The 27,361-nt window shown below is 46.8% G+C and overlaps 1 protein-coding gene and 2 pseudogenes across 2 annotated transcripts; 1 reads left to right on the top strand and 2 right to left on the bottom strand.

Moving 5' to 3' along the window:
• Window positions 1-5,065: 5,065 nt before the first annotated feature.
• On the top strand, window positions 5,066-6,104 carry LOC136498606 (probable long-chain-alcohol O-fatty-acyltransferase 4; annotated as a pseudogene).
• Window positions 6,105-7,011: 907 nt separating this feature from the next.
• LOC136495859 (uncharacterized) lies at window positions 7,012-8,598 on the bottom strand (annotated as a pseudogene).
• Window positions 8,599-10,215: 1,617 nt separating this feature from the next.
• Window positions 10,216-14,393, bottom strand: LOC136496591 (plant UBX domain-containing protein 4-like). Of its 2 annotated transcripts, none has more exons than XM_066492304.1 (4): window positions 14,077-14,393; window positions 12,134-12,431; window positions 10,941-11,033; window positions 10,216-10,842 (listed from the first exon to the last, which is right to left on the bottom strand). In XM_066492304.1, exons 1-4 carry the CDS (start codon window positions 14,253-14,255, stop codon window positions 10,468-10,470), a joined length of 945 nt encoding a protein of 314 aa, XP_066348401.1. In that variant the 5' UTR covers window positions 14,256-14,393; the 3' UTR covers window positions 10,216-10,467. The 2 variants fall into 2 exon arrangements, with proteins under 2 accessions (XP_066348401.1, XP_066348400.1); XM_066492303.1 differs by lacking the exon at window positions 14,077-14,393 and adding an exon at window positions 12,499-14,030.
• Window positions 14,394-27,361: the final 12,968 nt, after the last annotated feature.

Raw genomic sequence — 27,361 nt, 5'->3', positions numbered from 1 at the left:
TTGTGTGCTTGCAACCCAATTAATTACAGCTATTTGTGACTAGCGAGAGTGATATTGACCTTTAAAATGTTTAGCCATTTATCCGGTAGTCATGAGAAAGTGTTGTGTTTATAGCTGATAATACCACATTATTATGACATTATCTCGCATGCATGTGCTCGCATATGAGAACAAGATGTATCTTATGTGTGTTCGTAAACTAGTACATATATCTGTCGTCTATGGTCATGCGGGCTCTGTGAAGCCAAACTTGATTTCTCGTAGATTTTAGCCAGCATGCGTGGTCTGCGTTTAGTTACTTGTAAGCTCTAAACCTTTTATAATTCACTCTCGTTCTTTGGAAAATAAAAACCGCACATGCCGCTGGTTTGACCAAAATTATATAAAAAATACTAATATTCATGAATTTATGATATAAAATAAATACCATCAAATTAATTATAAAATATATTTTAATAGTAATTCTAGTTGGGGGTATAAATGTTGATATTATTCACTACACACTTGAGTCCAAGCTAAACTTTAGACAATTTTAACTCTTGGGGCTCTAAAGAAGAGGTCTAAAGTTTAGCCAATCTTATTTAAAAAATTTTAGACCACGCAAGTGAGCTAAAGTGGTCTAAAATTTTAGTGTTAAATTTTAGCTAACTAAACTTTAGACTAGAAAATCCAAATAGATTCTTAGTCAAAGTTAAAGTTAATTTGATTGGCACAAATCATATACGTTATATTCTTTTGTGGACAGAGGAATTATACTCTAGTACCCTACTCCTACCACATGGAGTATACGGAGTACTCCCTCAATACTAAAAAATAAAATCGTTTTGGACAGCGACACGATCTCCAAAGTATTATTGTGACTCCTTGTTTTTATAAAAATATTTATCAAAAAGTGATATATGTATATTTTTATGAATGTATTTTTTAAGACAAATCTATTTATATGGCTTTCACATTTCCAAACTCAACGACTTAAAAGTTATTTATTATTTATATTCTCAACGTTTGATCTAAGTCTTGTCCAAAATAACTTTATTGTTAAGTATGGAGAGAGTATGTCATTTTGCAGCAGTGGACGTATGCAGCCTGTTCGTTTCGGCTGAATTGGCTTATAAGCCATGACTAAAAGTACTGCTGACCGGTTTAGCATGAGAAAAAAAAACACTGTTGGGCATCAAGTCTCGGGCGCGACCATCCTTCACCCGAGATCACCGGGTCAGGTCAGGTCGGGGTAGATCCATAAATTAAACGAAGAAAGGGATCTATCGATTCATATACTGGCCCTGTTTGGATACTCTAGCACAGCTAGAGGTTAGAGTTAGTTTCTAGCTTAGGACTAGCCCTGAACTAACTCTAGCCTAAGAGATGTTTGGATACAAGGGTTAAAATGATAATAAATGTGCTTTCCAAATCATTGGTGCGGGTGAAAGTAGAGAGAAAACAGTGGACCCCACCTCAAATAGACTCAACTAGCCCAAATAATCACCTCTTTTGGGGATAGTTTTTTAAGGTGGGCTAGTTACAAATAACCCACTCTAGCCCTCATATTTAGCTACTTTAGGGCTAGTTGAGCTCCAACTAACCCAATATAGCTCTAACCCATGATCAAACAGGGCCACTGTAACAAATGACGTGGACGGTGGATCCTGTAGCAGCCTAGCAGGTACGTGTACGTAGTAGTATATACTCCTCGCGTGTCGCGTGTGCCCCGTCCTCCGGCCGACGACCGACGGAGCTAGCGCGAGGCAGGACCAGGAGTGCGTGCGTGTTAGGCGCCGGCCGGTGGGACAGTGTTTTCGCTGTGCGTAATTGCACGGGAAATGGACCCCCTCCCGGCCGCTGATCCGTCATGCATGATTCCAGGTACTTGCGTACCCTAGCCTCCGGGAGGAGCGCCTGCGCCTTCACATGACATGATGGATCGCCACGCGCCGAGCCCGTACTACGCGCCGGGCCAGGCAGGTGTATCGATCGAATTGATCGAACCCGCGCTCGGCCGGCGCTCGCTCCGCCGACTGCCCTCCGTCATTTTGGCGCACGCCCGGCCGGTCCATACTGCTTCAGTCGTTCAGCGGACGCGACACGCCGGGGGTACCGAGCATGAGCATCCATCATGCGGTGGCATGCATGCACCACCGCGGCTGTGCTTGGCAGTTGGCACGGAGCCGCCGGGGCGCTGGATTGGTCGTTTCTCTGCATAGAAAACCGCAGAAGATACGGCTCCGTTCTGCTGGTTGAATTTTGACTTAAACTGGCTGAAAAATACTGCTCTATCCGATCCGGCGGCAAATCGGTCGATGCGTCGGTGGAAAATCCCACGGGCAGTACTCCCAGGCCCCAGGAGGTCGGTGGTCACGGGCTCGACGCCTCGACGTCACCGGAGCGTGAAAGACGTCCACCGAGAGAGACGACGTGATCTGCGGTCACGGGAGGGACAAGGCAGCGCACGCGGGAACCTAAGGTTCAAGCTTGGGATTGGGCGCGAGTAGCCGTCGCTGACGGTCCGGCCGGCCTATCGCTGAGACGCTGAGTGCGATAGGATCCGAGAGCACGGGACAGGGCCCGCAAAACGAATGGCGACGGCGCGGACTCGGGCCGTCGGGCGCCCGCCCACTCGCCGCAAGCGCACTGGGCCGAAAGCCTACCAACGCCCCCGTGCCTCTGGTCTCTGCGGCCCATACCGTGAGTTAACTGATAACCAAGGAAAGGGAAAGAGTGAACGTGGGTCCGAACCTGCACCTATTCCATCCGTTTATGTCTCACTTTTCAAAAATTCAAACTTTTAAATTTTATCTAAATACATAGAAAAAAATACTGATATTTATGGTCTGTAATAAGTATTTATTTTTAAAAGGCATTTCTAAGATTATCTAAATATATAAAGAAACTAATATTTATGGTGTGTAATAAGAATCGTTAGATTAACAATAAATATATTATATATAGAGATATATCGAGACAATTTCCTATAAATATAATTACTTTTTTAGAAAGTTTGACTTCTCAAAATATGAGATATGTGTTTTTTTTGGTATAGTGAGAGTATGTTCCAAACGTTCATGTCATATGTATTGGTGGTTTCACATATAGGCAGAGCTAGCAACTGTCTCAACTGATTAAAGACTAAAGCAGTTACCAACACTCACAAAATTGGGTGGTTTCACATATAGATAGAGCAACCTGCAGAGGTAGCAACTGTCCTAACTAATAAAAGACTAAAGCAGTCACCAACACTCACAAATGGGGTCTAAAAAGGCTGATCTTGATCGTACTGTCCTTTTGGCTTTGATGCCGTCATATAGGTTATAAAGAGACAACTATGATAGGTGGAAGTCGGAGTTGTGGCTAGCTAGGTAGAGCGTTTGGGCGAGCTCCTCCTCTGGACTCCTACTTCTAGCATTGCAAGGCTTTGAGGGGTCTCCTCGTTCGGAAGACACAACCAGATGAAGTTGGAGCTGTCTCATCGTTGCGCTATAGGACTGTGCAATTTCTAACAGTAGAAAAGGAGCTGCACCAAAGGAGCCCTAGTTTTTCACATCTATATGTTTTACATGTTTTGGCCAAACGTATTTGGCTTATAAGCCATGGCTTATCAGCCAACGAACAGTATTTTTCTCTCACACCAAACTAGCCAACAGTACTTTCAGTCATAGCTTATAAGCCAAACCAGCCAAAACAAACAGGACGAATGTCGTGTGCCTGTATCATTGTTTGTCCAAGTTTACTCCCTACGTCCTGAAATAGAAGGGGTCCAAGTTTCTTCTAAGTTAAACTACTCCCTCCGTCCAGGAAAGAACGCAATTCTAGCACAGTGTCATAGTTTTGTATCTTAAGTTTGATCAATTATAGATAAAAAATTATCAATATTTATGATATCAAATAAATATCATTAGATTAATTATAAAATATATTTTTATAATAAATTATTTTGGAGCTGTAAATATAAATAGTATTTACTAGAAATTTGGTTAAACGTGAACTACTTTTGTTGGCACGCAACACATAGTTGCATCCTTTTCTGGACGGAGGGAGTATATTAATTTTAACTAAAATCGTAGAAAAGAAGAATAATAGTTAGACATCAAATTGGCACCATTGGATACATTATGAAATATGTTATCATAATTTACATATTTGATGTCACAGATGTTAATATCCTTCTCTGTAAATTTGGTTAAGCTTTAGGTAGCTTGACTTAGGACAAACTTGGATCCCTTATATTTTATACAAATGGAGTAGCTGATAAACTCTCGGGCGTAATTGATAGTCCCACATCTCATTTGGGCAAAGAGAACAATAGAGGCTAGACTATGTTATATACTCCAAACCATAGATGCTTAAGCCATCCATTCAATCAGATGGTTTGCGAATTTGGGATTCCTGTCGGGAATTTCTTGAAAACAGCACCTATTGTCAACCTTGTTCCTGGTGCGCGATCTTGTTCTTGGTATTTGAGTGAGAATATATGGGATATTTGGGTTGGAGAATAAATCTATTCTAGATGAGACAATGCATCATGAGTTTATCTCTCAAATTTAATCGAATGATTTCATTTCTCATTCTAATACTAATTATTAGCTTGTGAAAAATAAGATGATGATGTATTAACTTATTCCATTCGGCAAACAAACAAAAAGTTTAAAAGTAAGATGACGATGGACTATCTCATCCATCCTATGACCCAACAGCCAACACCCTCTACTGTCGTCGATCGGAACAGCCGAACAGGAGTACCGTTTTTCGCTTTTGCGAAATTGCTCCCACAGTCCCGCTCGATAGCTCAGTGCTGAAACAACATGCGACGTGCTGATTCTTGGACTGGAATTCGTCGTAAACCATTTCCAAACTGCGGTACTAGAATTCTTCCCATACTTTTTTTAAAACTTACAGTCCCAATCGGACATTCAAAAAAAGGATATATGATCTCTCTCCACTGAGATCAACGAGAAGCTTTCAGTGCTCGCACTGGCACGACACGAGGCATCGTCATCGTCATGCTCAACAACACGACACAACAAAGGGTGGAGAAGACACGACGGTTTCAGATGGACACCGCAGATGATACTTGACGATACAATTTGCTCACCTTGCGTAGCACATGATGTATTTTTAATCCTTTCTTTGATCGCCATTCCAACTAATAACATATTCCATCACCAGTTCGATCGACATCACGCGACTTCGTCCGGATCTCGATCGGCCGGTGGCCGATCAGTAAGGCAGGCATGGCGTCCGAGGTAGCCAGGCTCGCCGTGGTCTCGGCCGCCGCGTCCGTGGCCCTGGCCTACGCTCGTCTCGCCACCTCGCGGCTGGCCCCCGGCATCCCCCGCCTCGCGGCGCTCCTCCCGGTGCTCCTACTCCTCCCAGTCCTCCCCTTCGCCTTCTCCTCCATCCACTTCCGCACCATCTCCGCCTTCTTCCTCGTCTGGCTCTGCGGCTTCAAGCTCCTCCTCCTCGCCGCGGGGCACGGGCCGCTCCACCCCGCCCTCCCGCTCGTGCGCTTCGTCGCGTGCGCCGCGCTGCCCGTCAAGGTCCGGGACGAGAACGAGAAGCAGCAGCAGCAGCAACAACAGGCATCCCGCTCCTCTTCTCCGCGCTCGTCTCCGTCCGGTGCTACAGGGCGCGGATGCCCACGTACGCCGTGCCCGTGTTCGACGGCGCGCACGTGTACCTGATGCTGGAGCTCTTCCTCGCGTCCGCCGCGGCGCTCGCCCGCGCGCTGCTGGGCGCGGAGCTGGAGCCGCAGTTCGACCGGCCGTACCTCGCCTCCTCCCTCCGCGACTTCTGGGGCCGGCGCTGGAACCTCATGGTCCCCGGCGTGCTCCGGCCCTGCGTGTAGCGCCCCGTGCGCGCCCGCTTCGGCGCCGCGGCGGGCGTGCTCGCGGCGTTCCTCGTGTCCGGGCCATGCACGAGGTCATGTTCTACTACATCACGCTGGAGGCCGGGACCGGGGAGGTGACCGCGTTCTTCGCGCTGCACGGCGCATGCGTGGTGGCCGAGCGGTGGATGGACAAGGCAAGGCCATCATCGCGGAGTGCGAGGGGATGCTGGCGTTCTTGGAGCGGGCTGGTCGGAATTTGGCCGCGATGGCACATTTGGTTTGAACCTCTGTAAGGTACTACTGGTACATGTAACATAACATTTTGTAGCCCCATTTGGTTGTCTGCAGAGATTGCACAATTAACAGCGGCAGGCCAATGTTAACTAGTAATGGTTTGTGTTGGCCTGTTGGGGCGAGGGCGCGAGGCGAGTGCCAGCACTGATTGGGAAGCAACGTTGTGACAGCGAGAATGTGTTTGAGATTGCTTTCGTTCCGGTACGCATCACTGGAAAGGTGCTGCAGCACCGATCGATGTTGTACCCAACGAGACCAGAGCAAGCTCTCGCACAGATTTGCCTCTTGCAATTGCAAGTTGATGATTAGAGCAAACACTACACTTCCATGATCTCATGGCACCACCGGAACGCCATGGTCCATGCTTTCCTTTCAAAGATCACAAAACGGCAAACGAGCAAACACATTATGTGCAACAGAAATGCTAACACATCTGTGTTTTAGTGGAAAAAAACACATGAATTTTTTTCCCTCTCTTTTCATAAGTGTTGCGCACGGCGCCGCTGTCGGCCACTGGCCGCTTCCTGTTATAGATCACTGCGGCAGTACCGCTTCCTGTTTCGGCAGCACTGCTTCATGATTGGAGCCGGAGCAATGCGGCAGTAAAAAAAATTGCTTTGTCCTGTTCCGGATCGGAGCGGGAGCACCGCTTTCTGTTCCTATTTTAGTGGAAAAAACCATTTGTCCTCTTGTCCTTGCATAAAAAAAAATTGTTTTTTATAATTTGTGGATCTGTGATATTTTGATTTGTGATTGTTCGAAGGTAGAAGAAGGTTGGAGGTAGAAAAAGGCTGAAGGTAGAAGGAGGATGGACGCTGTTGGATTTTAATTCTATGGTGCAAAAAAATTTATATGTTAAAACTGTATAAAACCTATGATTGTTGGGTAGACAGACTCTATGTGCAAATCATCGTCGTCCGATTCAACCACGAGTCCTCGTCGTCAGAGTCCAGCTTCCACCACGGGTTCCCTTTGGCCTTGCGTGCCAGCTTCTCGACTCCATCGCCGTCACCATCCTCGAACACCACCTCTTCCTCGTCGTCATCGTACCTCCACTCCAGCCCCTTGAGCACGTCTCCCTATCCCGCCACTTGCCGGACACGGATGGCGCAGCCTTCCTAGCCTTCCCGGCGATCACCTCCGCCCAGTTGAACCCGACGTCCGCCCACCTGTCCAAGCCGGACTCACCGCCGACGACCACCGACCGCACGCCCCTCTCCCTCGCCACCCGCAGCAGGGAGGCCAGCTCCTCGTGGCCCGAGACGAGCATCAAGCAGCGCGCGGACCCTTCGTCGAGCACCAGCTGCGCGAGCTCCCGGAGGGACGCCGCCGGGGTCCAGGAGAGCTCGACGCGGACGCCGGCGCGCCCGAGCTCATCGGACGGGGAGGCGGTGCTCGCGCCCGCGGTGAGCTCGCGCGTGGCCTTCTCGTACTTGGAGAGCTTGAGGGACAGCGCGGTGGCGAGGCACACGCGGCGGCCGCCGCGAGCGGAGTCGATGCGGGCGACGCGCTTGGCGTGCTCGCGGGCGTGGATGGCGTCGAAGTGGCGAAGCAGTGCGTCGCGGGCGCGGAAGCGGCGGCCGCAGACGCGGCAGAGGTGGGTCGTGGCGGCGGACGCGGCGGGGGCCGGCAGGCGGTGGGACGGGTGGACGAAGGCCGCGGAGAGGCGGCGACGGCCGAAGGAGGTGGCGGCGAGGTGGAGGCGCACGGCGGCGTCGTAGAGCAGGAGAGTAGACAGGGGACGGGAAGTGGCCAGGTCCCAGAGGACGGCCACGGCGGTGGTCGGCTTGCGTGCTTCTAGTGTGGTGGCGCTGGAGAATGAGCGGAAAAGGGGCGAAGCAAGGAGTTTTGGGCCTGCGGCGAGGAGGCGACGCTGGAGGTGTGAGAGCGGTGGCAACATGACTGCTGTTGTGTTTGGTTTAGGGATCAAGTGGGTTGGGTTCATTCAATTCCACCAAAACAAAGAAAGGCTGCGGGGGCGCCAAGGACGAACGGCGGAGATGGCCGAGTCGGATGAGCGGCGGCTGAGTCGAGCTCGAGCGACGGCGGCGGCCCGGCGGCCGAGTTAAGGACGAGCGACGGCGGCAGAGGGCGGTTGAGTGCGGACGCGCGAGCAGATGCGCGGGGCGGAGCAGCTGATGCGGTGCGCGGTGGTGGAGTAGTGGCCCAAGCAGCGTCGGTGGCCGATTGCGGGCGCATGAAGCGGCTGCAGCGACGCGGGGAGAGTAAGGGAGAAGAAGGGAGGAGAGGCTGACGTGTGGGCCCCTGTGTCAGGAACCCGAAGCCACATTCAACCAATCTCTAAGGCTATCTCCAACAACAACAATCAAAATACAAGACACATTCATTCTTTGGGTAGCGCTACAGAGCCTGTTCGGTAAGACTGAAAAATAAGCCAAAATACTATTCGGGCTAATTGTTGTGAGGGAAAATACTGTTCTGTCTGGAAACACTGTTCATGTGAATAGTGAACCTGTGAGAGCGCTGGCTAGCCCAGCCTCAGCCGGCCAGCCAGCCGAACGCACTCACAGGCAAAAGGTTCAATACATATTCGGCATCTTCTCCAACACCAAGACCCAAAAGAGAATCCTTTCTGTAAATGGGTTTTCAGAAGAGAGGATGCACATATTTGGGTTGTGCCTCTCAGGTAACCCAAAATGGGCCTCCCGTATAAGTACTCTGTTGGAGGTTGATTTTGGGTCTCTTGTTACCTATTTTGGGTTTAGTTGCCCATATAGGTTCCTTGTTGGAGACAGTCTAACCAAACCCAAGATGAGTTCAACCTAATAAAAAGGACTAGGATTGAGCAAACACATCCTTCGTCGTTTCTTCTAAATCTGTAGGGTTTAGGTTGTCTCCAACAAAAAACCCATATGAGCACTCAAATCCAAAATGGGTAGCAAGGGATCCAAAATCAACCTCCAATAGAGTACCTATACGAGAGACCTATTTTGTGTTGTCTGAGAGGCACAACCCAAATATGGGCATCATCTCTCCTGGAAACTCATTTGCAAAAAGGATTCTCTTTTGGGTCTTGTTGTTGGAGAAGATGTCGAATAGGTATTGAACCTTTTGCCTATAGCGCTACCCAAAGGACAAATGGGTCTTATATTTTAGGTGGTGTTGTTGGAGATAGCCTTAGGTGACTTTCGAGTCACGCTTCAAATTGCAAGGAAGCGCTCATGCAACAATTCAATAATGCTGCACATGGACGTTCCCAGGCCTGCCTAACCATCGGGCCAATAGGCCTCCTCCACTTCATCTTCAGTACGACGTGGTTTCTTAAAAAAACAATTATATTTCCATTTCTCAATGCCACAGGCATGCAGCCGCCATGGCGCGCATCCACCGCGCTGCCTACATGCCGCTGGCCTTCTCCAGCCACGGCCTTTTCGTCCAGACGTCATGCGTCCACTCTGCCTCGCTGCTACCGCGCGCCCATCCCGCGCCGCTCGCTCCCGCCCGTTGCGGCGCACCGCCCGTCAGGCTGAGCCAAGCCCGGTGCTGCTAGCGATGGTGGTGGTGGTGCTCGTGTGGCGCTGGCTCCGACCTCGACGGTTGGAATTGCTTGGCCCCAAGCTCCCCATGTTGCAAGCGTATGTTTCAAGTGTTTCATATGTTTCGTAGGTATGTTTCAAGTGTTTCATGTAGATGTTGCAAAAGTAGATCAGGATGTTGCATATGTTGCAATGATTATATGTGTATGTTGTAAGTGTCTTTTCCCAAAGTTTCATATATTTTTTCAGACGTGTTTATCTGAATGTTGCATATGTTTCACACATGCCTCAATTGTTTTATCGGGATGTACATATGTTTGTAATTGTTTTTCAAGTGTTTTTAATATGTTTTTCCAAGTGTTTTATATGCACATTGTTTTTCCAAGTGTTTTTAATGCTACCATGTGAGCTGCTTGCCGCAGCTAGAGCGCCGTGCATAAAGGACAGCGGCGCAGCAAGCGTGGAGGGGTGCGAGAAGCGTGGGGGAGTGGCACAGGCAGGCTCCGCCTGTGCGTGCAGCACGTGCTGGAGCCGGCTGGCCGTCCGGGCGCTAGTGATGCCGAATATCATAACACCATTTTACATGAAAAATGGAAACAGTGATGCGAGCAACAATTGTTGATTATAACCAGACATAAACGCTGATTCGACACTTCAGTATCTGCTGTAAATCAGAAAGCATACTTCAGTTCATATAGATGAATTATAAACTCTTAAGCTCTCAGCGTGGCATCAGATGCTACTGTAACCATGAATGATGCACCAGAGCTGTATCTGATAACATGATCAACCATAATGCGACAGCTTTCAAAAGATGCGGTATGATGCATCCGAGTTCACCAGGTTGCCGAAGCATTACATCTTCTGCATGATAACCGAGTTTGCCAGCCCAGCTTGCTCCACGGTCTGCGTTGGGTCAGCCAGCTGCTTGGGTGGGAAACCTGTCTGCAGCTGATAAGGCCTTGCAGCTCCAGGCCGAGATGCGTCGATGAAGGACCTGATGTTTCCCACGGTGTGGTGCATGTTGAACCGAGCGACCATGCGAGTGCCATCAGCCAGCCTAAGCTGTACGGATGTAAATGGCTGGGAGTCATCCACGACTATGCCAACGGACCTCGAAGCAGCAGGGGCCGCTGATGCAGGAGCAGGTGGTGCACTCTCATCTGGGGAAGGTCCACCACCAAGGGTTCTTCCAACACCCTGGAAAGCTGATCGAGGCCTTACAGGTTCCTACATGAACAAAACAAGAAGGGACATATAGTACTGGAATCAACTAATCAATGAGAATACAGCCATATGCCCATATGCAAGGAGAAAAGAGGGCTCACCCTATAATCTTCCATCCTTTTAATAACAGATACATCAACATGTTCTCCATCAGTAGGCACCAGCTCCCTGGGGCACTTTGACATCTTAAGGCTCTGAAAACCCGAAATGGTATACAATTAGTGTAAGAACGATGAAGGTATTCAATTATTCATGTTTACATGTCCCATTCAAAAAATACTGTGATGTCCTGTTACTATACTAAGAACTTAATAATAGCTCGACAAATCTTTATGCCCAAGAGAACAAAACAAACAGCCCAACACTATGAGCATACATGGTCTTTAAGACATGGCCTATTAGGAAAACTAAAATTATAGAGAACCATAGGATGTAGACAAATCAGTTCATGATTTTCCGGCACAAGAAATAGCAATATGGCATATTAATGTTGAGATCTGTCTCAAGTTTTAATAGAGTCAAGTTTTGAGTTCCAGAGGTGGAGAACCAATTGAAGTAATAATGGAAGTAACATACTCCCTCCGTCCCAAAATACTTGACCATATAGCGATAAAATTTTGTCCCAAAATAGTTGCCATTCTTAGTTCTCAATGTACCTTTCTCTTCTCCCCAATCCCCAATACACTTTTTTCTTTGGGAAAATACATACTATCTGTATTTCTAGGGGTACTAAGGTATTTTGCCTTGAGCATTGGTATCCGTGATATAGATCCTAAAATGTCTACTACTCTGGGACAGAGGGAGTAATTAGCATTTTGAACATGATAGCTCACTAATCAAGTCATCAACCAAAATGTTCTGGAACATCTGAAGGGCAAATGGTCCAACCTTCCACAATAAAATGCAAATGACAGCATGAGAGATGAGCAGTACAAGCATAATAAAGTGATTACTGTTACATAGTCATCAACGGAACAACACACAGTCCCCCCCCCCCCCCCCTCCTTTTTACTTGTTTCATTTTGTACACAGACACAGTCTCCATATCACTTAATTGCTTTTTAAAAGCAATTGTTATTAGAAGTTACTGAAAACCAATCACTTAGAGTTGGTGATATTTTTTAATGACAAATTTACTAGTGCCATCTTAAGTGACATTTTAAAACTTGTGTATACATATAATAACATAAGTGATCAAAGTTTCTAAAGTTTGATGGCACAAATTCTTAAACAGTGAGAAAAGAGGGAATACTTGGAATAGATCAAATCATTCAGAAATATCATATGGGATCACCTCAAGGAACTCAGCATTTTCAGGATCATCGTAGTATCTCAGTGGACCATCATCCACACTAAAGCCATTGTTCCACAAATGTATATTGTGGCATATTCGAACTGGTGCTAGTTCCTGAGGTGCAGCAGATGGTACTGTCTCCCCTGTAAGAAGTCGGCCAGTCCCTGAAAAGCTCCTAGAGCTGGAAGACTCGTCACCAAGAAAAGGGGGCATTCCATGGATAGCACCTGCCTGCCTGGCTTGTTCAAATATCGCATCCACATCATTTCTTCTTGTTGGATCTTGAACAAGCATTCCACTGCACATTACAAAGATAAATATAAAATTACTCACGCAAGAAAAGAAAGAGCACAAGGTCAACTTACAAACTTAAATCCCCTATTAATTTGTGGAGATTTTCTCTAACGCCAAATGTGGAGCTAAACATCAAGGATATCTTCTTGTCAATGTTCTGCACGAAATCTACATGGAAAAAAGCGCGGTCCAAAAAATAGAACAAGATGCCTTTGAAAATAAGGCAAGTAATGGACCGTAAAGCTACAATATATTGGCTTATCATTCAAAGGGAAAAAAAAGAACCACTTTTAAGTGGAATACTAACTAAGAATATTACTTTCTATTGGATAGCCCTCAATTCCATAGACAATCAAAAAAAAAACTCAAAGAGTTGTTGTTCCTATTTTGGGGATTTGCCTTCCTTTTTACTCCCGCATAAAAACCCTCCTCCAGCAACAAACCTAAGAGTGCCAACCAGATCAATAAGTCCATCGACGGTACCAGATTCTAGCACCAGGCCTATGGTTAATCCAAGGAATGAGCTGTAATCAGCGACTTTCTCAGATAGACAATTCGTCATACACATTTAGCTATCTCACGTCTCGCCCGAGGGGCCCTTCCCCATAGTCCTGGCATTTCTAGTTCGGCTAACCAAGGCACAAAAGGAAGAACTCTCGATCAAGACCTAAAAGCACACCCTCGAACTGGCATTCGATATACCCAAAGCCATTCCCTCAACCCAGAGGAATGACATGTTTTTCTTTCATATAATTGTATTTGTGCGCAAGCTACACTGAAATTTAAATAATCAAGCAATATGCCCAAATAAATGCATAGGCCAGGTTTCCTCTGTTGCAACTTTTAAATTAATCATGCTACTAACTATGTTAACTGCATCGGATGTTTATTATTCCTCGTGCAAAGCACAATGCAATTCAAGAGCAATAAGGATAAGTACATTACGGGTAAAGACAACAATATTTGAATGGCACATCTACATGTGACCAAATTTGCATCATCATGATTTGAGGTGTAAGTACAATTTAATGCACCAAAGGGCTTGAACAATTCTCCATTCAATTTCAGTCAGCACATGTGCCCCAAGTTTGAGGTCCAGTTTTTTTATTATTATTATGTAGCAGTTGTATTGATTTAGCATTGTCAGTTCAACGCGCAAATAACTTCAGTTCAGGTCACTTGCAATTTCATCTGATACGTGTCCAGAGACAGAAATATCCTGTAATCCAAAATCTATAAGGCTCAGTCCCAAAGCACGCCAGACACAGAAATATCCTGTAACCAATAGTGCATAGTTCTTCTGACGAATAAAAAAACAGGCACAATTTTTTTTGCAACTTGGGAGCATCAAACGCTACTGCTACCGCTCATACCACATCTACATAAGTCACGGCTGCCCTATATAGCACAGCTCACATGGAAATAAAAGTCAAATCCGCGCAAAAGTAACAGACGAAACGCCCTATAAACCCTAGTGCAGAGAATCAGAGATTTCACCCTGAAGGTTAAAGCCGCTTATCACTCTAGCCAGACGACCTAACTAGATCACGAAACTAGGTGGCGATTCCGATGCCCGTACGCACGATCGCAGGCAAATCCCAGCAGAATCAATCAGGAAACACTGGCCCACGAGAGGGGCTGAGATATACCTCTTCTCGCCGCCGGTGTAGTACTCCTGGGGCTCGTCGTCGTCGCTGCTGCCGCCGCCACCTCCGGCGCCAGGGAAGCCGGCGGGCCCGCGGTTTAAGTCGGAGAGCGTGCGGATGGTGGGGCCCCCACGGCCGCCGCCGGCCGCCGGCTTCTTCCCGCTGTTGGAAGAGGCACTCATCGCCGACGAGGTGGGGATCAGGGTCGCGGCGGAGGGGAGGGTAGGGTTTGGTCCGCGCTTTGGCTTCGTGTCGTGTCGCGTGTACTCGGTGAGTCGAGCCGCCTCTGTTTTGGTGGGTCGAGAGAGACTCGGGACTCGGGTGGGTCCTGACCTCTTGGGGGCTTTAGGATATATCCGCGCCATATCATTTGCGGAGACATCACACGTTGCACTTCGCACGCAGCCGGAGTCCGGAGACGGGAGAAGCGCGATGGACGACTCGGATTAAGGGGGTGTTTGATACCCTATGGTATCGGATGTTTGACACTTATTAAGACTAAAAATTAACTGCATAGTCAGAGATTAATTTACGAGATGAATTTATTAATTCTAATTAGTCCATGATTTGATAATGTGGTGTTACGGTAAATGTGTTCAAATGATGGATAACTTAGACTTAATAAATTCATCTCACAAATTAGTCTCTATCTGTATATTTAGTTTTATAATTAGCTCATATTTAATCCTCTTAGCTGGCATTCAAATGTCCGATGTAACAGGGACTAAACTTAGTCCCGAGATCTAAACACTCCCTAACTGCAGGTGGTGCGCAACGCGATTGGAAAGTTCGATGATCGGCACGAGAAAAAAGGCAAAATATGTATGGAAACCAGTGAAAACATGGAAATCAACTCAAATAATGTATTCCAGTCATTCGAAATTTTTTTAAACTTGGCACGTCCAGCTGCCATGCAGTACCAGTTAGTTTATTGATGCTCGCCAACTAAGTTATTTTGCAATTTTCAGCCAGCTTCAAAGAACTCCCGTCCGTGTACTGACCAAAATCAACCTCTATGCATGTGTTTGTTTGTAGCGCTCCGATAGAAAAAAAAAATACGTGGGGAGTAAATGAAAGAGACTATAGTTCCAGTTAATAAATAACCAAAGATAAAAAAAAGAGATCTTAATGAATTTGAAAATAGTTTAGGGTTCCTAATGTAAAATTGTTAATGCAACATAAACATTTTTTGTTAGCTTTTTAACATTTTCTGGAAATTAGTGTCCACTGTGCAACGCACGGGCATGTATGTAGTAACATACAAATATGCACTCACACATAAAATTGAGATGCCAACTCAAACTACTAAAAAATCATACAAAAATGATAAATTTTCGGCTCATGTGCACTAAAATACAAGCCGAAAAATTGTTGTTTTTGTATGAATTTTTCAAATGTGGGTTTGAATTTCAACTTTTGTATGTGAGTGCATATTTGTATGCAATATGGATGTGGCAAGTTTCAAAGTTTTGAACAACCGAGATATATTTTTTAATTGGTTTCTATGTTCTAGATTTTCACCACATATTTTGCCGAGAAAATAGGCCTCGATCCCCCCCCCCCCCCCCCCCCCCCAAACCCCAAAAAAACCATCCTGATGAAGGAACATGTTTGTGTAGTATAGGCTAGCTTGGAATTTCATTTTTATTTAATAAGACTAATAATAATAATAATATAATATGACATAAAAATTACTAGGAAAGAGAAGATGAGTCTCATCTAGATAAAAACTAGCGTGCACTGTTATCAACTTGTCAATATTTTGGAAACTGAATAAAACTTTACTGTAAGTCTTTTGTTCATTGGAAACTAAGTGAAACTCTACTGGGACCATGCATTGTAGCCAGCACGAAGGCCTAGCCCACCACCTGCGGCAACAATACCCTAGGAACCAAAATTCCTTGCTGCCAGAGCATCTCTTTTTCCTGTCACTTGCCACATCGACAGTTAAAACACGTGCCCTTTCTCCACCAAAACCCCAGAAACTACGTACGTCCATTGCCTTCTCGGCTTCTCTCATGATCTGACTAGCAATTTGGTAGCTCAATTTCCTTCCACATATCACCCCAAGCCCACATTTCCGCTCCATTTCCTTCTCAATCCCCATCGGTGGTCAAGCCGCCATCCACGTCTTCGTGCGCCTCGAGCCACCTCCTCGAGGAGCGGACTCCCGATGTGAATGGAGGTTACCAACGATTTGGTGGAGGCTTGATCTGACTTCAAATCATAAGACCCAAAATCCAACAACCTCGGCACCACATGTCATCTGTTTATCAATCGTGTCACCGTCCGGTTGACCTGGCCAAGAAGGCTCATCCATACCTACGAATCAAAAAAAAAAAAAACAAGTAATAACTCGAAAAAAACACAACCTTAGGCTGAATTGTTAATTATGATTAAGCACTCGAAGTTAGGATCTCACAAAACAATAAATGACGACCGTTCAAAGAGACGAGGACAATTTAATCTAAGGACCTGTTTGGTAGGGCTCTGTAACACCTTGGCGTTACGTGCCTGTTTAACAATAGTTTAAGGTTTAATAAAATCTAATAAATAAGTTTTCTATGTTTGGTGATAAATTCTTGCGTGAAATGATATGATACATGTTTTTTTTTCGATCACCTTTGTGAATTTATTTAAAACTACAGATCGAGTCGACTCCTCGCACAGAAGCCACGTCCACGTCGCCCAAAATCCTCATAACTGCAGGACATTTAATTATATATCGACCACTGCAGCTTCTACAAATTATCGATGGTACATGGGCAACTTTTAATTATGACCTTATCACCTACTATGTCCTATGAGGTTTATGCAATCTGGCAACTTCTAAATGTTCACTAGGCTTGATCTCAGGGAAAAACTGCGTGTGAGGGCATATATCAGCTAACACACTAAATTACCCTTACTAAGTTGTTTAGATAACTAATTGCTGAGAAAAAAAATAGTCTTGGTACAACGCTCTATTAGTTTGCCAACCATACAAATGTTTACATTTGAACAGTCAGGTGCTTTAGGGTGAAAGTATAACCTATTCCTTGCCCACCTTAAAAGTCACGGTTGTAGTAATTCTTAGTTACTGCACCTCCTTGGCCGTTAATGGTATTGGAGGAAGTTGTATTCTTAGAATCATTTCTTTCTGCCACTTGGATCTAATTCTTTACGAAATAATATTTATGTTCCACTGCTGCCTGAATCGATTTTAATGTATGTCTGTAAGGGCTCAAAAAATCCTGATTTCTGCATGTTTTCCTAATGCCTAAATCGATTTCAATGTATGTTTGTATGAGCTCAGATTCTCATAAATCTTGATTTCTAACTAGATGTTTTTTCCTTGAACTGCAGCTGATAGTACATCTATGATCAAACAGCTTCATTACCATATGGTCATTCAAGCTAATAATGAAGTTCCAGAGTTGTTTCGTTCGCACCTGCACAGATGGAGGTCCAGGTGGGCAAAAGCAGAAGAACAGCCATGAGCCAATTTTGTAAGGTACATTATCTTACTACCCACAGTGGATCGATCTAGATCTTTCGCCCATGTTTTTGACATTTGCGTTTCTGATTACATTAGATGATTCCATTTGAGGGATTACTGGTGGTGATCTTTCGCCTATACATAATGCCTTTATGTTTCAAAAATAGATCAAGTGATTCAGTTTAATAAATTCCTTCTGGCGTTGAGCAGCTCCGATCGGTCGCTGTTTTATCTACGAGACATATAGGATGTAGTCCAGAATAGCTCCACAGTTATTGCTTACATTTTTTTTTTTTTTTTTTTGCTCATAACTTGCTTAGTGAAGTCCCACGGTGGTTTGTCTATTGATCCGATTCTATTTACGAAGATGGCAACAAAGATGCACTTTATTCATCACTCTACTTCCTTCATTCAGGTGTACAACATGATGTCACATGAGATGTGAGATGACAGTTAGACCTGAAGCACTAGAATGATTCATTGGAAGTGGAAGTTTTGTAGTAAAAAATGTTCAAACACATTTGACTCTACTTATTTTTTCCCCTGCTCTGCTGCTCTCCATGCTATGTTCGGTTTCTAAACGTTAATCCATCTGGGTACAACACTAATGCTAGAATATTTGCTGTTAGTATATAGGTGAGTTCTCTCTGCTCTTCCTTTTGACTGTTCACAGCAATTATCCTCATAATGTTCTAAGTATACTTGATTGATAGTGGTTTATGCTAACAAATGGAGACGGCTCTTCCTTTTGACTTATGATCGTTTGTACAATTTCTTTTTGTCCTGAATCATGCAGGTTTCACCCGAGCTTGCTTCCGTTGCTTCTTCACATATATGCATTGAGCTCTTCCTGCAATTAAATAGACTTCTTATTATCTAAAGCACTACCAGGTAGGCAGGTACTTACAATCTTCATAGACTTTTGATTTCTGAACATTAACATAGTGAGTTGATGACAATAAGAGAAACTACATATGCAAGCAATAGTTTAAGTGCTCCGAAGTTAGGATCGGAATATGCAAAAAAAATGTACAAAGAAAAGTAATGCCTATACAATGTGGCTGACCTGCCACAGATAACACAGATTGTGAGGTGCCACAGGGATTCCTTGCATCTGCAATGGATGTGTTATTTAGGAGCAAAATAATATTCAAATATTGCAATGGTACAGACCAATCCTCCACGAGTTGTATTCTCACTTATCTATACGCTCCTACCACTCACAACATCCCTACTTAATAATTCTGTATGAGATGATTATATCTCCATATTTCTTATAGAATATTATATGCTCAGTTGCTTCTTTACCCTTCGGGAGAGTGCATAACTTCCAATCCATAAAATTACATTGAGATATTCGGAATTTACTGCATTAGGTGATATTTTACTGTCAGACTTACCTATTGAATATTGACTGCTTCATTCTCTCCTGATCATAGACCTGTTCAAAGTTGCTAAGAACTTCTCCGCCGACCCACCCGCCTCAGGCCCTCGGTGGCGTCGCCCTTTAACCTCTCCCGTGACGCAGCAGCTCTCCCGTGTCCACGGCCCTCCTGCACGGTAGGTGCAGGGTTGCCTTCGTCCTCAACCCTCGGCATCTGGTGTACTCTTCTTTTTCCTCTTTTTATTTCCTTCCTTCCTTCGTTCGTCCATACGATGTGCATATGACGATTCAGTATATACATACATGCATTCATATGTACACACCAATTCCATCGAAGCTTCTATACTTGCCTCCTGTCACCTAACAGCTGCATTTCTCTGCTTGCCTCCTGCTGTGTTATGCTACTGTTTTTTGTGTTATTTACAAAAGGTTGGTTGTCGCGTATGATATGTGTACACTGACTAAGTAGCTTTGGTAATCAACGATGCCGACGCAGGCAACATATTATTCCTTGGTCCATGGACAAAGAATGCCGCGATCGGAAATAACACGGCGTGAAGCACTAAGGTGCCGTTCTATGCCGCTTCCTGACGATGCTCCAACCTCCGATCCGTCATTGCAGCCTCTCCTCATGGTATTCGCATCACTTTTGCCAAACATGTATTGTTTTCCTAAAACACATGCCTGCGTCCATTGCCCCTTATATAGTAGTCCAATTACACCGATGCATTCTTCCAATTTTTGGCAGTGTCCCCACCCATGTTGCTATGATCCCTGCTGCCAAAAGGCTCACTGCTTATATATATATATATATATATATATATATATATATATATATATATATATATATATATATATATATGGCCTTGCCAATGTTTGCTCCTGGCCTTCCTTGAAAATTTGTAAAGCATATGCAACCAGGTGTTCGCTAACGTAGCCTCTTACTACCTGCGAAGTTACATTATTAAGAAAATAAATGTTGAAAAAAATACATTGGCCATGCTACCTTGGACCGTTGCTGCAAGTGTAATCACGTACCTAGATACCTAGTCAGTGCCTGCTATCTGTACATTGATCATCCCAGGCTACCTTCAGCCATTGTTCCTTAGTTATTAGCACAAACACTTAGTGCTATGAACATCTTGTATGACCTGTTTATGGACCTGTAAATTAGCCAGCCCATGGTACCTTCAGCCATACTTAGGAACCTCTAAGTATAACCATGTGGTACTACAACTAACCTACATACTTATGCATCATGTAAGTCCAAACTTATTATATTCCCACACAAATGTATACAAATGAACCCTACCTTTATAAACCTGAATTTATTCACTTACGGGCGCACGCGAAGGCGCGCGGCCTTCACTAGTATAGTCAACATATGTGATGTCAACCAACTTTGTTTTTGTGCTTAAACATCTCTAAATAGACTTGTGAACAAAAGTTATTTAGGGTTCTTGTCGGAAAAAAAACGGAGAAAATGATTAAAAATACCAAAAACCTTACCTTATTTTAATTGCCCAATAGTTTTTTGGAGGATAAATAAATAATTATTTTATATTAAAACTGTAAAATATGTTGGTGTAAAAAACTTAAGTCTTGCACCTTGTGGTGGAGTGCTTGTTCGTGCCTAGTATGATTGTTTAATAGATTAATTAGTGCTTCAAAGTTTGAATAAAATATTATTTCCTAGATGACTTAGAAAAAAATTAAGTGCTTAGTGTTTTCGTTGACACTGCAAACTTTGACCCTAACTACCCGCTACCGCTACTCTAATGACCTTGGTCCCTTAACAAAAGACTAGTATAGTGTCCGTGCTAACGCTACGGCTTCATTTTAGAAATGCACATAAAACAACCAAACAATGATATTTTTTTCGTGCTAACGCTACGGCGACCTTCGGTAGTATAAATCAAACATTTAAAAGATAATATATGCGGTAACAAAGCATAGATGTGGTATGTTTAAGATTCACTAAAAAACAACGTACATAGAGTTAGATATATTAGCACTAATCTCATTTGAAATACATTTATAACTTCCCAGGACACACTCAAAGGATTAAAACTACAATAAGTATATTTTCTACCAATCGTCGCCTAAATAAGTGTCTTGGTGGCAGACCGGTAGTGATCGCTATGGCAAATGTTCAGTAAGGTGTGTGCGAAGCACCTTTCTACCAAAATCTTCTCTGCATCTAGCAAGCATGAGATGATCTAGACAATTGCGGAGCAGGCTTTGTCGATGTTTTTCATCATGATGCTTTTCACTTGTTCGACCTGAGCCTTCACTTTGGACAGCTTACTCACCTCCTCTGGGTGATCAGTACAGTACTGTATCTGCAGTGACGAAGTCAGAAAAAATTTAGGAGGGGCTGAACAAAAGAATATAGCATTTTTTATCTTCTTTTAACCTTAGCCCCTCCTACCTAATACATATATGCATAAAATTTCAAGAGAGGGCTTAGAGGAGCTCCACGTGCCCAGGATCGGTAGGGGGGCTAGAGCCCCCCTAGCCCCACCGCTGCCTCCGTCACTGTGTATCTGGTCTCTAAGCCTCAACCTGTATTGCCAGTCCCCAAGCATGCCCACAGTGAGGAATAAAAAAAGGGTAGTGTACAGTATTGGAAACGCATCTGAAAGTCTGAAAAATTTTCTTGTTCTTGCAGACAAAGAATGAGAACTGTTACCTGAAATCTCGGGTGAGACTGTTGGTTGTAGCTGTTGTTGCTTTGCCCCCTGCATATCTCTTGTTAAAGTCCTCCTTGATCATCCCCAGGAAGACCATAGGAATCTGCCGCCCAGTTGACTCGATTGCGACGACGCAGTATGCTGCAATTTGATTTCAGTTATTAACCCAGGTGTCGACAGAATATCGTCGGCAGTCCACCAAGGGGTATCCTATGATGGTAGATTAATAGGTGGAGGTGCACGTGATCAGGAACCGGATGGTGACACAAGGCGCAGAGACAGCGATTTAGACAGGTTCAGGCCGTCTGATCGATGTAATACCCTACGTCCTGTGTCCTTGGTATATTGTATTAAGTATGAGATGTATCGATCGTTGTATAGATGTATGTATCTTGTCCGCTAGGGGACCCCTGCCTCTCCTTATATACTCTGGAGGGGTAGGGTTACAAGGAAAGTAGCCTATTTGGTACTTCTGATGGTGCGGCCCATGTCTTGTCTTGTGGATACCGGGGCCACACCTCCACAGCTAGTCCCCGAGCCTGACAGTAGGTGATATAGTCATATGGTGCCAGGGTCAGAAAGTAGAAGACTAACCGTGCAGGCGGCCAGTCCCCGGACGTAGCCACGAGATGAGAAAAAGCACATTCACCGCAAGGTGAAGTGTGCCCACTTAGTCCCCGAGCCTTCTGAAAGATGAAGAATGAATCTTATAGCAGGGTCAAAGAAAAAGAAGTCTAAAAGCTTGCTGATGTTGTCTGACATGCGCGTATCAAGACCCCAGACGTGCTGCCCAAGATCAATACCCTGATCCGAACAACATGGAGCAGCTTGATAGCACACCAACGAGACGTAGCAAGATCCGACCACCAAGGGAGCACCGAGGAGTCCCCGGCGTCGCTGGCGAAGACCGAGCACCGAGGAGCAAGGAGTCCCCGACGTCGCTGGTGATGTCCAAGCACCGAGGAGCGAGGAGTCCCCGACGTCGCTGGCGATGTTCGAGCACCGAGGAGCGAGGAGTCCCCAACATCGCTGGCGATGTCCGAGCACTGAGGAGCGAGGAGTCCCCGGCGTCGCTGGCGATGTCCGAGCACCGAGGAGCGAGGAGTCACCGGTGTCGCTAGTGATGATCGAGCACCGAGGAGCGAGGAGTCCCCGGCGTCGCTGGCGATGACCGAGCACCAAGGAGCGAGGAGTCCTCGGCGTCGCTGGCGATGACCGAGCACCGAGGAGCGAGGAGTCCCCGACATCGCTGGCGATGTCCGAGCACCGAGGAGCGAGGAGTCCCCAACGTCGCTGGCGATGACCGAGCACCGAGGAGCGAGGAGTCCTCGGCGTCGCTGGCGATGACCGAGCACCGAGGAGCGAGGAGTCCCCGGCGTCGCTGCTGCTCATGTTACTAGCACCGAAAGTTTGCAGTAGGGGTTACAAACAGGTGAGAGAGGAATAAGTCCCAAGTCTCTAGTGGAAAGAATGAACAGGTGCCGAGAGCTCAGTTGCTGCTCGGCCGTGTGCTTGCGTTGTGTTCTGATTGGTTTGAGGTTTGATGGGTTCGTGATGGTTTGATCAGGACTGGCCTAGATCGATCCGATGTCGTTTTAGTCCCCCTCCATGGGACGTCCTGCTTTCTCTTTTATAGACTAAGGGAGAACATGGGTTACAGCGGAGGAAAAGAGAAGAAACGAGAGGGAGAGGTGAAGGCCCTCAGGGTTGTCGGGTCCTTCTCCTTCATGCGGGTCCCACCGACATTGTAGATGCCAACAGGGACGGCGCCACATCGTGGTCTTGTCCATCACTAGCGCCATGCGCAGGCGTCGTCTGTAGGTCACGGCGCTCCACTCCGTCTTGGCAGACGTCGTGGTGAATCGACGTGCCTGTCAGTGTTCATACGAGGGTTAGGCAAAACAGTATCGGTACGCCTAATGCTGTTCTTGATGTGGATCCTCAGGTTTGGCCCGTCATGGCGGCGGGTTACATCGGGGCGTGCTGGTCTCTTCCTTAGCGTTAGAGTTTTGACCTAGGCCCATATGCTTGGACCTAGAGTAGTTGGCGGCGTATGGGTCTCCATCGGACAAGACGAAGGGTCGAGCGAGGTAGAGCGTGAACCCAAGGGTCGGATAAGGCGGAGCCCATGGCCTTAGGGTTGGGCAAGACAGAACCCTCCCCCAGAGGTCAGGTGAGGTGGAGTCCACCCCCAGAGGTTGGATGAGGCGGAGCGCGAACCCAAGGGTCGGGCGAGGCGGAGCTCATGGCCTTGGGGTCGGGCGAGGTGGAGCCCTCCTCCAGAGGTCGAGCGAGGTGAAGTCCACCCCCAGAGGTCCGCGTGAGGTGGATCTTGTGCGCCTGGGGGTCAGTTGGAGCTGTAGTCACGCTCTTGACTGCTCGAATGAATCAATGTTGATGATCATTAGCTCCTGCTCTTTGGGTACCCTAGTATTGATCCCCGACAGTAGCCTCTGAGCCTACGGAGGAGTAGAATACTCCTTCAGAAGATTTTTCGAACAGGAGGACTTAGATGGCCTTGGCCTTCTTTTGTCGCCCACGGCATGTCCTAGGGTCAGCGATCCCCTTTCATTGTGATCAGACCCCTCGGGGGTATAGCCGTGAGGTTTGGTGGGTTGGAAAAGGTCTTCCCCTGATTTCAACCCCTACGGGGGTCTGGTGTTCTACGACCGTGTGTTTGGTCTCCTTATGAATCCAACTTTCATCGACCCCTACGCATAGCGGGGGTCCGATCATGGGTCGGCTCGTCTTTGTGATCGTTACCTCATCTGCGGTTTCTGCAACCAGTGGGGTTGAGCTGACGTCACTTGCCTCAATGGCTCGAGTGACACGCTCGGTGAGCTCGCTAACAGGCCTATTCGTGTGGAATCTAGGTCCATCGTTCATGACAGGGTCGACATAGCCCTCATGTGGCATTCCACTGCTCCTTAACCCGCCTCTCGGCAGATGCCCGTGTCGCTTCAGAGAGCGACTCAGGTGGCCCGCTGGCCTCCCCTCAATGGAGATTATATGGGATTGGCTTGAGGTTAGGATCGAACGAGAAGGTTGAGATGACCCTATCCACTTCTAAGCAAGTCGAGCAAAGGCCGCTGGAGCTCATCTATGTTTTCTTCCCTAGCTCTATTCGACATGAGGCAGCCTTGAGCCCTTCGCGAGCCGGCCTTTGAACCCCGGTCAGTTGGATTCCCGAGTTAGGGTCGAGCGGCTTGAGCCCCCGAGCGCCGTTGGGGTCGACCAAATTTCATGCGTCACCCCATCCGTGGTTTCTACAACCGGAGGGGCTGAGCTAACGACACTTGCCTCAATGGCACGAGTGTCGCGCTTGGCGAGCTCGCTAACAGGCATGTCCGAGTGGAATCCGGGTCCGTTGTTCGCTGACGAGGTCGACATAGCCCTCATGTGGCATTTCACTGCTCCTTAACCCGCCTCCCGGTAGGTGCTCGAGTCATTCCATAGACCGACTCAGGTGGCCTGCTGGCCTCTCCTCGATGGAGATTCTGTGGGCTTGGCTCGAGGTTAGGATCAAACAAGAAAGGTCAAGATGTCCCCGTCCGCTTCTGAGTGGGGTCAGGCAAGGGCCGCTGGGGCTCATCTACATTTTTCTCCTCTGGCTCTGTTTGACGCGAGGCGGCCTCGAGCCCTTCGCGGGCCAACCTTCGAACCTCAGTCGGTCACCGCTCATATCGAATGAGACGACTACCACTTTGTGACACGATGCGAAGCGTTGTGATGCAGCAATTGCATATGCGATGCTTGGATGTATGGGATAAATGTATGGATGAATGTATGAATGAATGTATAAATGCATGCATGAGAATGGATGAATGAATGATCATGCACTGGAAAAGAAAAGTGGGGGTTGGTAAAGTTACCTTGTTGACTCGAGTGATGGGTTCGGGGAGCTCTTACTGGATATGTCCGTGTGGGGTTCGGGTCCATCGTTCGTGACAGAGTTGGCATAACCTGCATGGGGCATCATGTTTCTTCTTACCCATCTCTCGGCAGCGGCTCGAGCTGTCCGATCGACTTGGGCGACCTGCTGGCCACTCCTCGATGGAGATTCCGCAGGTGGGCCCCTCTGAACCCTTCCTAGAAAGGCGGAGGCTAAAGCTTAGGGTGCGGGAATAAACTCTGATCACGCTGGTGAGCAAAAATGTCATAGCCGCTAGGGCGTAGGTTTCTTGTGGTCCGACCAGATTTACTCAGAGTTTGTTTCCGCACACCTTGCCTCTAGGTTTTTGTGTGAGAAAAGGGGTCGGTCATAGAGAATGTCTACCGGATAGACACTCTTGCCAGCCTCCGAGTGAGGCACGACCCCCTACCGTTGATAGGGTTAGGGGCTAGATAGCGAAATTAATAAGAGAAAACATACGTAAATTAAGGGTGACCCGTCACTCGGCAGCGGTTTCGAGCCGTTCGATCGACTTGGGTGACCCATTGGCATATGATTTTTATCTAGATGGCTCGAGTGACAGGTTCGGGGAGCTCTTACCGGATATGTCCGGGTGGAACCTAGGTCCGTCATTCGTAACGGGATCGGCATAGCCCTCATGTGGCATTCCACTGCTCCCTAACCGTCTCTCGGCAGTGGCTCGAGCCGTTCGATCGGCTTGGGTGACCCGCTGGCATAGGGCTTTCTTGCGACGATAGAGGATGAGATCATCCCCCCAAAAAATTAGTTAGGCAGATCAGCCAGGAGGCGAACTTGTAATAAATGGACAAGCTCTCTAATTTTGTTATGACCAAATAGCTTTTTGGCCCTTCTCCCCTTTTGTATAAAAAGGTTAGTGCATTCTGACCCCTTCCGTCGTTAAGGCCGAAAAGCCTGGGGTGCGGGTGAACAAACTCTCATCACACCGATGAGCAAAAATACCATAGCCACCGAGGCGTAGGTTTCTTGCAATCCGACCAATTTTACTCAGCGTTCATTTTTGTAACCCTAGCTTCTAGGTCTCAACGTGAGAGAGGGTCGGGCACAAAGAATGTTTGCCAGACAGATAAACTCTTAAACGCGTATTGACTCTTTCCGTGGCTAAGGCCAAAAAGCCCGGGGTGCGGAAAAAAACTCTGATCACACTAGTGAGCAAAGACGCCGTAGCCATCGAGGCGTAGGTTTCTCACAGTCTGACCAGTTTTACTCAGCGTTTGTTTTCGCAAACTTTGCTTCTAGGTCTTAATCGTGAGAAAGAGTCGGACGTAGAGACTGTCTACCGGATAGATATGCTCTTATTAGCCCCCGAGTGAGGCCCGACCCTTTGCCGTTGCTGGGGTCGGGCGTCACCTAAAGATCGGGGAGTTGATAGCGAAACTGATAAGAGAAAGCGTGCGTATATTAAGGGTAAAAGTGATGTAGCTGCCCGATGTTCCAGGCATTGACGAAAACTTCGCCGTTAATGGCCTTGAGCATGTAGGCGCCTGGTCGGAGCACCTCCGCGACGACGTACGGTCCCTCCCACGACGGAGAGAGCTTGTGACGGTTTTTGTTGCTTTGGACGAAGCGGAGCACTAGGTCCCCGACGTTGAAGGCCTGACCCCGCACTCGACGGCTGTGGTACCGGCGCAACGCTTGTTGGTAGTTGGCTGAGCGGAGGAGGGCGACATTGCGCGCTTCATCTAGCTAGGCTCCTTCCTGTGCTCCCCCTTGTTGGAGCCTCCGGACAAGAACTGCTTCAAGACGTCGCAGTCCTTGTATAGGTGCTGGACGAGGAAAGAATGGTTTGGGCATGGCCCTTC

The sequence above is a fragment of the Miscanthus floridulus genome, chromosome 12 (genome assembly GCF_019320115.1).
Source record: "Miscanthus floridulus cultivar M001 chromosome 12, ASM1932011v1, whole genome shotgun sequence".
Taxonomy (NCBI): domain Eukaryota; kingdom Viridiplantae; phylum Streptophyta; class Magnoliopsida; order Poales; family Poaceae; genus Miscanthus; species Miscanthus floridulus.
This window is presented reverse-complemented; position numbering and strand designations above follow the sequence as displayed.